Source organism: Eptatretus burgeri, chromosome 8 (genome assembly GCF_056783735.1).
Source record: "Eptatretus burgeri isolate ZD-2024b chromosome 8, Ebu_testis_v1, whole genome shotgun sequence".
NCBI classification, from domain to species: domain Eukaryota; kingdom Metazoa; phylum Chordata; class Myxini; order Myxiniformes; family Myxinidae; genus Eptatretus; species Eptatretus burgeri.
The window spans coordinates 56,931,032-56,944,484 of NC_140968.1; the positions used below are offsets into that span (position 1 = coordinate 56,931,032).

At 46.6% G+C, this 13,453-nt stretch overlaps 2 protein-coding genes across 8 annotated transcripts in view; one reads left to right on the forward strand and one right to left on the reverse strand.

The window, feature by feature from the left end:
- The window catches only part of NT5C3A (5'-nucleotidase, cytosolic IIIA), a 111,900-nt gene extending 98,927 nt beyond the window's left edge, over nucleotides 1-12,973 (reverse strand). The window contains exon 1 of one of the 2 annotated variants that reach the window (XM_085892183.1): nucleotides 12,926-12,973. In XM_085892183.1, the coding sequence (XP_085748309.1) occupies nucleotides 12,926-12,958 (33 nt within the window). In that variant the 5' untranslated portion in view covers nucleotides 12,959-12,973. Of the gene's footprint in view, nucleotides 1-8,516; nucleotides 8,694-12,925 lie in introns of those variants that run through there. The other variant, XM_085892180.1, reaches the window with a different exon arrangement.
- A 165-nt stretch (nucleotides 12,974-13,138) lies between these two features.
- The window catches only part of BBS9 (Bardet-Biedl syndrome 9), a 123,675-nt gene continuing 123,360 nt past the window's right edge, over nucleotides 13,139-13,453 (forward strand). The window contains exon 1 of one of the 6 annotated variants that reach the window (XM_085892173.1): nucleotides 13,139-13,279. The gene's annotated coding sequence lies outside the window, so the exon portion shown is untranslated. The remainder of the gene's footprint in view (nucleotides 13,280-13,453) is intronic. The other 5 variants (XM_085892177.1, XM_085892176.1, XM_085892175.1 and 2 more) reach the window with 5 other exon arrangements.

Sequence of the window (13,453 nt, forward strand, 5' to 3'; positions counted from 1 at the left end):
AGACCGTGTGAGGGCACGGAGAGAAAATTGGGGGGCGAGGCCCGAAATTGTAAGGACACCAACACAGGCGACGGGAATCTGGGTTGTTAGAACCAATAGTTTAAGCGAGAGGCGCTTGTTGAAAGCCCCGGGGTAGTTTAACAGTTAAATGGTTAGGGTAGATTAGGAGATGTACCCCTCCGCACCATCCATCCCCTCGCTCTCGTTGTGGGCCGCTGGACCCACTTTGGGTTAGATCGCCGAACTCTGGGGAGGCCATTCTGAGGCTTCGTTGGGCCTCGACACAGGACGCTAGCTCTCCCTTATTCCCCTCCGGGAAGGGAACGTAGGGGTTGGGAGTAGGCTAGGTGACAGGATAGGTTAGCCGAACAAGGACGATAAAGGGGGTTAGGGGACGATTTATAGTGGGTAAGTAAAAATAAAAACAACAAAAAAAATAAGTTGGGGCTAAATTGGGGTTTGACAAATTAAGGGAGTGGGTATGTACAGTGACAGGCAAAGGCGATAGGTGGGAGGGAGACAGGAAGGTAGGTCCGAGCCCGCCCTCCAAGTGGCCAGCACCACCGCACTCCCTCCACCAACCTCCACTGAACGGCAAGAGCTGGCCAACTTCATCGGCTGGCCGTGTTTTGCTTCAAGGCGGAGGCCGGCCAACTTCATCGGCAGCTGTTGTTTTGCTGCAAGGCCTGTGCAATCGGCTGGCCGTGTTTGCTTCAAGGCCTGTGCCGGCCAGTTCATCTGCCCGCTATGTTTGCCTGCAGCGGCCTTCTTCTGCGGGCTGTGTTTGCCTGCTCACCTTTGCCATGCCATGCCCACTGCCCATGTTCACCAGCCCCGTTCAATTTTTGCTTTCCCCCCCCCTGTTCATTTCCATGTGCGCCAGGATCCGCAAGGCAACAGTTTGCAAGCTGCAAGAACTGCCCTGTTGGCAGCTACAACACGGGCCTGCAGTGGCGGCCCGTGCACCGTGTTTGCGTTCATGCATCCATTCGTTGTGCTCATTGCGTGTGCCACGGAGCTGGCACGGAGACTGCGTTGTGCAGCCCAAGCACCGTTGTGGTTCACTGAGTTCAGTTCAAAAGGGAAGGCCTTGGACTGCGTGTGAGCAGCCAGCCACGTTCCCTGTCACCTGCATTGTTTGAGCCAGAGACTGCATGCGGGCAGCCTGGCTCCCTGCTAACTGCTTTCTTTTTGCAGAGTTCAATGATCCTGGGCCATGGTTTAGTGTAAAATTTGTAAGTTAAGGTAAGATGTACTGTAAATATGAGTGCGCCCCCCCGGCATGTCTGTCTAGTGCCGGCAATTTTATTTAAGTCGTCCGTGTGAGTGAGTTTGTTTAGATAGTTACGCAGCCCTTAGGTTATTTATTTTGGGGACACGAATACCATGAATGTCGCACTCAGGGATCCGTAGGTGGTAAAGTGTACTAGGGGAAAACTACACATGATGGCACACGTAAATTTGACGACTCGGGACGAGTCTGTAAAAAGGGAAGGGGGTAGTGTTGTGGTTACCAGATTCGCAAACCACCATTCAGGTCCCTTAGGTGAGGTATCTCGGTAAGTGCATGTGTAGTTAGGCCCAAACCCGTTGTCTAGTGGGAATACATGTCATTTATGCGAGCTGCGACTCTTCAGGATAGCCGTTTTTCTTTTACTATCTTTATTTTGGACCAATCGCCACCATCACAACCACAACATCAACCACCGACCACAACCACCGCTTCACCACAACCGCCACGACCTTTACCGTCACAACTCGCCACCATCGCATCGCCGTCGTCTCGCGCCACTCATGGGCACCGATGCTGGACTCGTGTAGGGCGCACGTTGAACAGCGTGTACAAAATCACGGATTTTCTGCTTCAAAAACGGATCCAAAACGACACACGCCCACTTTTTGCCGTCCAATCGGTGAGCGAGGGGCGAATTGGCCCCGCCCCCAGGGCGATCGATATATGCAAATTTGTGGATCAAAAAGCCTTCACGCCCACTTTTTCTCGGGCCAATGGGGAGCGAGTTGAAAGGTCAAAGGGAGGGGGTCAAAGGCGAAGTTACGGGGGGATAAAAGGACGGTGTTCGTCAGTCAAAGGAGTCGTAAAAGTCGGAACGAGGGAGTCAGCAAAACAGGAACGGGGAGGAGTAAGAAGTCGGAACGAGGAAGAAAGGAGTAGTAAGAAGTCGGAACGAGGAAGAAAGGAGTAGTAAGAAGTCGGAACGAGGAAGAAGGGAGTCGTAAAGGTCGGAACGAGGCGAAGGAGAGTCGGAACGGAGGGGACGAGCTGTGGAGAGGCGGCGAGTCGGACGAAGGGTGCTCGCGTCGTGCAAGGAGCTGCGCGCCCGAGGGAGGCCGGCAGCGCGACCTGGCCGAGGTGGAGACGCTCGTCGCAGATAATAAAGATCCTCTATACCCCGAGCATCAGCAACCCCCTCCTGTTCCCCCCCGCGCTGAGATAGTGCGACCAAGGGGGCCCCGTTCCCACCCCCCTGCCAGGCACTGTCCACGAGGCCCGCGGGTTGCGGGGCCATCGCCGCTCCGCGTCTCATCACCAGACGGGTAGGCCCGACCAGGTCTCGGCCCCAGGCCTACCTCATTCTTGAGGGTATTTCTTTTCCTTGGTTTTGGGTATGTGTTGTCGGCGCCGTCTGTGAAGTAAAATTGTATAAGTGTTGCCGTGTGCTCGGTAGTCGGTATTAGCTCTGCACTGTGTTTTCACTTTTATGTTTGCTTTTTTGTGTAAATGGAATTGTGTTTTCTTTTTTGTGTGCATTTGGTGGAATTGTATTTGTGTGCTTCCCGTGTGCCGAGAATAAATGTGCTTTATTGTTGAACTGTTTCCCGCTTCGCTCCGTCTTTTCCTCCATTGAATCCCCATCTTGCTTCACGTAAAGGGTTGGTAGTGGGCTGAATACGCCCGATAATTAATCGAACCGTCGAGGTCGACGATAACACCGCTCGGTTATTCTGATAGTACGGAACGGGTCGCTTAAGTGGCCCGTGTCCGAAGTCGACCTGCGGCGAGGTGCGATCGCCCGGTCTACCCTCCGCGTGGGTACTTAGGTAGTTCGAATTTGGCGAGCAACCCTATCCCACGCGGGGGCTGATTGGCTCGATCGCGGTGAGACCGAAAGGTCCACCCGTGACTGGTTCCCGGCGTTAGTCCGAGAGGGTCACGACTGGATTGTCCGTCCGGTGGGCGACGCGCCGCGATTCGAGTTACGTGGCCATCGCACGCCGGCGGGCGCGAAGACCGCAACAATATGTTATGCTTAATGACTGAAAACACACACACACACACACACACACACACACACACACACACAACACAAAGCACACGTACACAACACAAAGCACACGTATACAACACAAAGCACACGCACACAACATAAAGCATACACACACACAACACAAAACATGCAAATATGCATGTACACAACACAAAATATGCACACACTCAAACAACACAAAACACGCACGCACACAAGCAACATAAAAAACACAATAAATACAAAACATGCACGCAAGCAACACAAAACATGCACGCAAGCAACACAAAACATGCACGCAAACAACACAAAACATGCACGCACACAAGCAACATAAAAAAACACAATAAATACAAAACATGCACGCAAACAACACAAAACATGCACACAAACAACACAAAGCATGCACGCAAACAACACAAAACATGCACGCACACAAGCAACACAAAAGACGCACACAATAAACACAAAACATGCACACAAGCAACACAAAACACGCAAGCAACACAAAACACGAGAGTTCGTAAAGTAATCCACTGGCCTATCTGCATAAACTTTGATAAAGCAATTCCAGAAAATTAGTGGGAAAATGAACCAAAGGCAATCACTGAAAACATGAAAGTACCTACCATTCACGTATGACCTAATGATCCCATCGAGCATGAACATTGAAAACAAAGCGTTGCGACGACATCTACTTTGGTACAAAAAATAAAAATAAAAAATACCCCCGAGCGGGAGTGCCGGTCATCTCTGCCAGAGGTCGACAGAAGCAAAATCAAATTAGGGTCATCTTTTATCGATTCCATGGCTCGTGGATCTGGTCGTAGAATGCAGATCGCCAGAACAGTCGGTCACTTCAAATAAATGATGAAGAATACACTTTTCTGAATAAGTGATCCTGACAACAGCAGGCACGCTTTACTGCTAATTTATATGATACCCTGGGTTCCACGAGCAGGCTTGTGACCACCCACCCACCCCCATATGCGTCTCATCTCACATCACAATACTTGAAGATTACAACGAACTGTAGATTTATCTCAAATGCATCAGCAATTATCAACTACGGTAATACAGTAATATGGAACAATTATTGACGTCTACGGATTCAACATCACGTCGAAAATGTTCCTGTGAACGGGGATATTTTTCCCCCTCGCGATGACGACAGGCTCACCGTCATCTTCTGAAACGCTTTCATGTAGTCCGACACCACTTTCATAAAGTATGTATGCAGCCGTCGTACCACCCACCCACCCACCCCTGTACGCAGCCCGTACGCGGCCTTTAAAATCACCCACCCCTCATTTTTTTGTATGTACTTTATGAACGGCCTATACGGGGCAAAATATGGAATAATTATGCCGGACAGGTGCAGCCAAAAATTTGCGCAGGACCCGGTGCATCTTCAGAGATTTGCGCCGGCCTTCGGATGACCACTTCAAGTTAGCATCGGACATGTAAAAATCAGAGCGAAGTTTGAAGGGCTAAAAAATCAGAACGAGAGCAAATTTTAAAAAAAATGGCTCATGTTGTTCTAGATAATAGTCCATAGTATCTGAATCACTAATAACATTTGATCTCTCTTGATAAATGAGGGAGGAGATACGATTTGAAATCGACGATTTTCGAAACTTTGACAACCCCGTGACGTTGACCTCGACCTTGGACGACCTTGAAATTTATATCGTTGTGCATGTCTCATCGACCTCTATCCATTCCACTATTGGTTATTTGTCTCCACTCGGTTTGAATGTGGATGGATGGACGGACGGACGGACAGACTTCAACACTGGCTTTATTAGGTCATCTCTACTGAGATGACCTAAAAAAGCCAATAAGGCATTGCTAATTGAGGTGTTAATACCAATGATTTTGGACTAAACGATTCATGAATCAAGAATATGACCAAACACCCAGACCTCAAGTATGAAGTGAAAAGATCCTGGAAGCTGAAGAATTGCAAAGTTGTACCAGTGATAGTTTGAGCCGAAGTACCTCAGAGAGATATTAAAAACCATTCCTGGGAATATTCCTACAAAAGAACTACAGTTGGAAATTGTCCGGGTCTCAGCGACAACCCTGAAGAGCCCTCGGCACAAAACTTTGAGAACAGAAAACCTAAAAGCTTGGTCCAAGAATCGTGACCCCTTACTGAAATAAATGTGGATACTTTGAGCCCACCCTGGGAGGACTCCAATCCACATTCTGAAATCCGCATATTGAGATAACCAAGAATGAAAACACACAACACACAACCTAAATTACAGATCCAAATATACCAATACATGTACTTCTACCTTGTAGCAACTACCGACTGTACATCCTGCTCATGACATGAACTGTACTGCCACCACTGTAGGGTGCTCAGCAAGTGGCTTTAGCACTCAAGCAAGCACTCCAATTAAATGGTTGGCAAGTGATAGCCATGTCCGAATGTCCAAACTATATCTGAATTAGCCAAATGAACACTTTTTTTAGGAGTCAAAATTGCTGATAAGTTCAAATCTGAAGCTTAGATTTTGTAATTTGACGTAGTTCATGAACTGGTCACCCTAAAAAGGCGGGGTTGTTACATGTTTTTCAAAACATCCACTTTCCACTTTGACAACAGACCAGAAAAACCACAGATATCTAGATATCTTAGTATGAGAAGAAAGGTAATTTTGTCTAGTTTAATGTGGAAAAAAAACAGAAATAAAAAATATGCAATAGTTTTTGTGTAACAGGTAAATAAGTGATACAAGTCAGGGGTGGAGCAAACAGGTGGAGGAGGCGGCGGATGTGGTGAGTCAAATTTGGAATAAACTGAATTTATTTCAATCAATAAGCTTTAATCTAATTTATTTTGTTATTTTTTATGTAACACTTGGGACTTGCTGTTGCATGATGCAAAATTGATGATTCAACTCGTTATTATTCAGCAAACACTGACCAATATGTACAAACACCTAAAAGAGATCTAGTAAATATCTTTACATAGTTATGTATCTAGCAGATTCTCAGGATTAATTTGGCACTTGAATTGTCCAAAACGGCCAAAGGATAACTGATCCACATACAATTTACTCAGAAAGGGTGAATTTGAGATATACGCGAAAATGCGCTTTCCTTGTAATGCATTATCCATTAAAGTTCATAATTAAAAATACCATATTCGCCGTTAATTAGTGGTTTTTGCTAATTTTTTTTTCACACAAGTGCATGTAGCTTGGTGATGTCTATCAAGACAGAGAAAACTGAAAAATTGAATATTTTGACCCTGTAACCGTGTCACGCAAATGATGACCAGTTCATGAACTACGACCAATTCTTCTTAGTTTAAGACATTCTCAAGGTCATGGCATGTGTGAAAATGAAATAAAGCTAGGGATGCTGGCATCTCTGGGCGTTTATAAGCATTGCAATGTACCCAGCGATTCGTAGCTATAATGAACAGGCATTCAATAATATATGAGTGAGGAAATTGGAAAAAAAAAGTTAAGAAATCGTTGCGGCCTGTTCCAAATCAAGGCGTGGTTGAGCAGGCCAAAAAACATGGCGGCTTCAGCCCCCAGCGAGGTTACCCAGGAAACGTCTTAACACCCCAGAGAGCGAGAGAGCGAGAGAGCGAGAGAGCGAGAGAGCGGTGGCCGAGGATCGCCTGATGAAGGATATAATTAAATAAGGCAGTTAATTATCTTCAAAAGGGGTGTTTTAATTAACCCAAACACCTAATTCTCACTCTTGCACTTCCATGGAATTCCCTTAATGTGCAGCAATGTTTCAGGCTGTTGGGTTTCATGGTTTTGGAGTCATGAAGGAGACACACACACATTGACATTCTTAGTGTACAGTCGCTTGAAAATCAATGAAGCATCAATATTATACAATCTCCCTTTTGGGCACAGGAGAAAGACAGCTTGATTAAAAAACGGACACATTACGCTTCACACATAATGGGCGCAGGTTTCGTGCACCGTGATCGATGGAAACAAAATGGCTCATAATTGCAAGTTGTTGCAACTCAAAACATTGGGACGAGAGTTCGAACCCCCCAAACTACGCCTTCCCACTTGCATTCATCACAAGATGACAATTTACTATTGACATTTCACAAATAAATTTTTACAAAAGGACACTTCACCAGGATTACTAAATAGGATATTATAAAAAGATAAACTCTTTACTACATTAAATAAGGAATTCTACAAGTCGGGAGGCGACGATGGTTGGCGGGCATTATTGAGGAAGCGTACATTATTGAGGTACCGTAAAAAAACCTATCTCTTCCGTCAAAATTGACCAAATCAAATCGGATTTTTTATATGTTGTACTTTTTGACATTACACACAGCTTCTAGGAAATGAAATTGCGAGAAAAAAATTAAAAAGTTCAAGTGGACGTGGCTATGCCCACAAGCGGCGCGGGACGCTCCTCATACAAAAAGACACAACTCGACCATGATATGTAGCTTGTGTCCAAGTTTCATCAAGATAGCATCAAACGTCACGGAGACATGCTCTGGAGAGAGTCACAAACAGACAAACAGACAAACAGACAGACAGACAGACAGACACAACAAAAATAGTGGTTACTGCTGGCACCCGCGAACCAATTAAAAAAAAAACAAAGAAAAGATATATATTTCATACAAATGTAACATTTACAGCCTTTCGTCTCTCACGAAAAAAATGTTTTTTGCTCCATAATGACTCATTCAGCGATGTCACATTCAAAAAACTACTCCACCACAACTACGAATCCGAAAACAACTACAACAGACCTACCAACCCCCAATAAATAATTTCCCCAAATCCGGTTCGTTCATGGAATGAGCTCCGCCCAGTGGACCACGTGCACGAAGAGACCATTTATGATCCGATCCCTGAACTCCGAGCAAGGGTCAATGATCTGAGCGAAGACCGCAAAAGGTAACAAAATTCAAACAACAACGTTTCCCATCGCACCACGTGCTCCACAATTAATTGCTGTTATTAAATAAAACAATATCCGCCACGTCCGACCTCTCCTGTCAATACGAACAACGTAAGGAAACAACACACACGTCACACACAAAACGTGGACAACACTTCGACGTGTCCGTGAACCACACCGGCGGATGTACGGATTAGTACCAATGGGATCGAGTGGAAAGAGGGGGGCCCAAATCGTGTGGAAAGAGGGGGGCACAAGGAGGATAGGACAAGGTCAGAGCGAGGGGAGCGACGCCGAATGGTCACCTTCCTTCCCTGAATGGTCACCCACCATCTCGATGATCTTCGTCTTTTTGTCCTTTCCCTTCATGCTGTTCAAAACGTACTGGGCGAGGAGGGCGCCGCCGAACAGGGCGACAAGACCAGCACTCGCTGTTGCCCCCAACCGAATCGCCGTGCCTCTCTCCATGATGCCGGCTAGGGGGCGCTCCACCCCGCGCTACCGGTTGTTGTTCAACGACAATTAACTTTTGCCGCAATTTCGCTGCTATTAAACGCAGCCGTTCTGTCCGAACCTCATTTTGGGATCTCACGGTGAGACTCACCGATCGTATGTTCCAACAAAAAATGCCGTTCTCATCGTCATTGGAGAGCAGGAAGTGCCAATGACCGGATTCAGGAACTTCATGGTGCGGCGCAAAACGCTTGGGGAACTGTTAAAACACAAATATCTCAACGATCGACATTGAGCCAGTGCATACCGAAAGGATAGCCGGCTTTATAAACACGCCGTTCCATGAAGTGCGTACCGAAAGGATGGCCGGCTTTATAAACAACCCGTTCGATGAAGTGCATACCGAAAGGATAGCCGGCTTTATAAACACCCCGTTCGATGAAGTGCGTACCGAAAGGATAGCCGGCTTTATAAACACCCCGTTCGATGAAGTGCGTACCGAAAGGATAGCCGGCTTTATAAACACCCCGTTCGATGAAGTGCGTACCGAAAGGATAGCCGGCTTTATAAACAGCCCGTTCGATGAAGTGCGTACCGAAAGGATAGCCGGCTTTATAAACACCCCGTTCGATGAAGTGCGTACCGAAACGATGGCCGGCTTTATAAACAACCCGTTCGATGAAGTGCATACCGAAAGGATAGCCGGCTTTATAAACACCCCGTTCGATGAAGTGCGTACCGAAACGATGGCCGGCTTTATAAACAACCCGTTCGATGAAGTGCATACCGAAAGGATAGCCGGCTTTATAAACACCCCGTTCGATGAAGTGCGTACCGAAAGGATAGCCGGCTTTATAAACACCCCGTTCGATGAAGTGCGTACCGAAAGGATAGCCGGCTTTATAAACACCCCGTTCGATGAAGTGCTATGCCTGCTGTCCCTCCCGCCGGGAACGTGACAGACATGAAACAAAGAAATAAACGGGACCGAATCGGTCAAATCAAAACAAGGTTCAACGACGGTCTTCACTCTCCACTCTCTTCACTCTCTACACTCTCCACTCTCTTCACTCTCCTCACACTCTTCACTTCTCTTCACTCTCCTCACACTCTTCACTCTCTTCACACTTCACTCTCCACTCTCTTCACACTTCACTCTCTTCACTCTTCTTCACTCTCCACTCTCTACACTCTCCTCACTTCTCTTCACTCTTCACTCTCTTCACACTTCACTCTCCACTCTCTTCACATTTCACTCTCCACTCTCTTTACACTTCACTCTCCACTCTCTTTACACTTCACTCTCCACTCTCTTCACACTTCACTCTCTTCACTCTTCTTCACTCTCCTCACACTTTTCACTTCTCTTCACTCTCCTCACACTCTTCACTCTCTACGCTTTTCACTCTCCTCACACTTTTCACTCTCTCCACACTTCACTCTCTTCACTCTCCTCACACTCTTCACACTCTTCACACTTCTTTCTCTTCACTTTCCTCACACTCTTCACTCTCCTCACACTCTTCACTCTCTACACTCTCCTCACACTCCACTCTCTTCACACTTCACTCTCCACTCTCTTTACACTTCACTCTCCACTCTCTTTACACTTCACTCTTCTTCACTCTCCACTCTCTTCACACTCTACACTCTCCTCACACTCTTCACTTCTCTTCACTCTCCTCACACTCTTCACTCTCTACTCTCTTCACTCTCCTCACACTTTTCACTCTCTCCACACTTCACTCTCTTCACTCTCCTCACACTCTTCACTCTCTTCACAATTCACTCTCCACTCTCTTCACACTTCACTCTTCTTCACTCTCCACTCTCTACACTCTTCTTCACTCTCCACTCTCTACACTCTTCTTCACTCTCCACTCTCTACACTCTCTTCACACTTCACTCTCCACTCTCTTCACATTTCACTCTCCACTCTCTTTACACTTCACTCTCCACTCTCTTTACACTTCACTCTCCACTCTCTTCACACTTCACTCTCTTCACTCTTCTTCACTCTCCACTCTCTTCACACTCTACACTCTCCTCACACTCTTCACTTCTCTTCACTCTCCTCACACTCTTCACTCTCCTCACACTTTTCACTCTCTCCACACTTCACTCTCTTCACTCTCCTCACACTCTTCACACTTCTTTCTCTTCACTTTCCTCACACTCTTCACTCTCCTCACACTCTTCACACTCTACACTCTCCTCACACTCTTCACTCTCTCCACACTCCACTCTCCTCACACTATTCACTCTCCACTCTCTTCACACTTCACTCTCCTCACACTCTTCACTCTCTTCTTCACTCCACTCTCTACACTCTCCTCACACTCCACTCTCTTCACACTTCACTCTCTTCACACTTCACTCTCCACTCTCTTTACACTTCACTCTTCTTCACTCTCCACTCTCTTCACACTCTACACTCTCCTCACACTCTTCACTTCTCTTCACTCTCCTCACACTCTTCACTCTCTACTCTCTTCACTCTCCTCACACTTTTCACTCTCTCCACACTTCACTCTCTTCACTCTCCTCACACTCTTCATTTTCCTCACACTTCTTTCTCTTCACTTTCCTCACACTCTTCACTCTCCTCACACTCTTCAAACTCTACACTCTCCTCACACTCTTCACTCTCTCCACACTCTTCACTCTCCTCACACTATTCACTCTCCACTCTCTTCACACTTCACACTCTTCACTCTCCTCACACTCTTCACTCTCCTCACACTCTTCACTCTCTTCACTTTCCTCACACTCTTCACTCTCCTCACACTCTTCACTCTCTACACTCTCCTCACACTCCACTCTCTTCACACTTCACTCTCCACTCTCTTTACACTTCACTCTCCACTCTCTTTACACTTCACTCTTCTTCACTCTCCACTCTCTTCACACTCTACACTCTCCTCACACTCTTCACTTCTCTTCACTCTCCTCACACTCTTCACTCTCTACTCTCTTCACTCTCCTCACACTTTTCACTCTCTCCACACTTCACTCTCTTCACTCTCCTCACACTCTTCACTCTCTTCACACTTCACTCTCCACTCTCTTCACACTTCACTCTTCTTCACTCTCCACTCTCTACACTCTTCTTCACTCTCCACTCTCTACACTCTTCTTCACTCTCCACTCTCTACACTCTCTTCACACTTCACTCTCCACTCTCTTCACATTTCACTCTCCACTCTCTTTACACTTCACTCTCCACTCTCTTTACACTTCACTCTCCACTCTCTTCACACTTCACTCCCTTCACTCTTCTTCACTCTCCACTCTCTTCACACTCTACACTCTCCTCACACTCTTCACTTCTCTTCACTCTCCTCACACTCTTCACTCTCTACGCTCTTCACTCTCCTCACACTTTTCACTCTCTCCACACTTCACTCTCTTCACTCTCCTCACACTCTTCACACTTCTTTCTCTTCACTTTCCTCACACTCTTCACTCTCCTCACACTCTACACTCTCCTCACACTCTTCACTCTCTCCACACTCCACTCTCCTCACACTATTCACTCTCCACTCTCTTCACACTTCACTCTCCTCACACTTCACTCTCTTCTTCACTCCACTCTCTTCACTCTCTACACTCTCCTCACACTCCACTCTCTTCACACTTCACTCTCTTCACACTTCACTCTCCACTCTCTTTACACTTCACTCTTCTTCACTCTCCACTCTCTTCACACTCTACACTCTCCTCACACTCTTCACTTCTCTTCACTCTCCTCACACTCTTCACTCTCTACTCTCTTCACTCTCCTCACACTTTTCACTCTCTCCACACTTCACTCTCTTCACTCTCCTCACACTCTTCATTTTCCTCACACTTCTTTCTCTTCACTTTCCTCACACTCTTCACTCTCCTCACACTCTTCAAACTCTACACTCTCCTCACACTCTTCACTCTCTCCACACTCTTCACTCTCCTCACACTATTCACTCTCCACTCTCTTCACACTTCACACTCTTCACTCTCCTCACACTCTTCACTCTCTTCACTCTCCTCACACTCCTCACACTCTTCACTCTCTTCACTCTCCTCACACTCTTCACTCTCCTCACACTCTTCACTCTCTTCACACTTCACTCTCTTCACTCTCCACACTTCACTCTCTTCACTCTCCTCACACTTCACTCTCCTCACACTCTTCACTCTTCACTCCTCAGGACCAAACACAACACATTTAAAGTGACAGTTGACATGTCGATCCTTCTGCCCGACTTGAATAAAATCGGTCTTCCTTTCGTGCGACTAAAACCAACCGAGAGCAAAGCGGCTGTTTGGTCGTCCAGCATGGCGGAGCGGAATCGACGGGTCGTGAATCTTTAAACGGAGAAATAAAACAAGGTGAATGGTCATCTGCTCATCCAACAACGGAGGTCATCTACATATTATGTACAAAACAAAAAAAAAGTCCACATGAGACAGAGCCATACTTATACACCGCTCATTCCGGTCCTGGAAATTAGCGTCCGAAGTAAAACCGTTACCATAGGACTGCGCATGCGCATTGCGTCTTAACAGAACGTGATCGTCGTTCCTTTTCATCTCGCACTTCCACAAGCTTTCTGACAACTGCACGGATTCTTCATCGACCGTGTTCGCCTTCATTTTAAGTAGGTTCACACCTATTAATGACGCACCTACTTTCGCTTTGTATTTCTAAAGGTGTTTTAAAAAAAAAATGATCCAAGACTGTCGAGACGCCCTTGATACGTTTGCCTCTGGCCCAGTTTAATGTTTCAAACCATCAATCCGCAATTAATGGGGGGGGGGGGGCACAGCGCGTG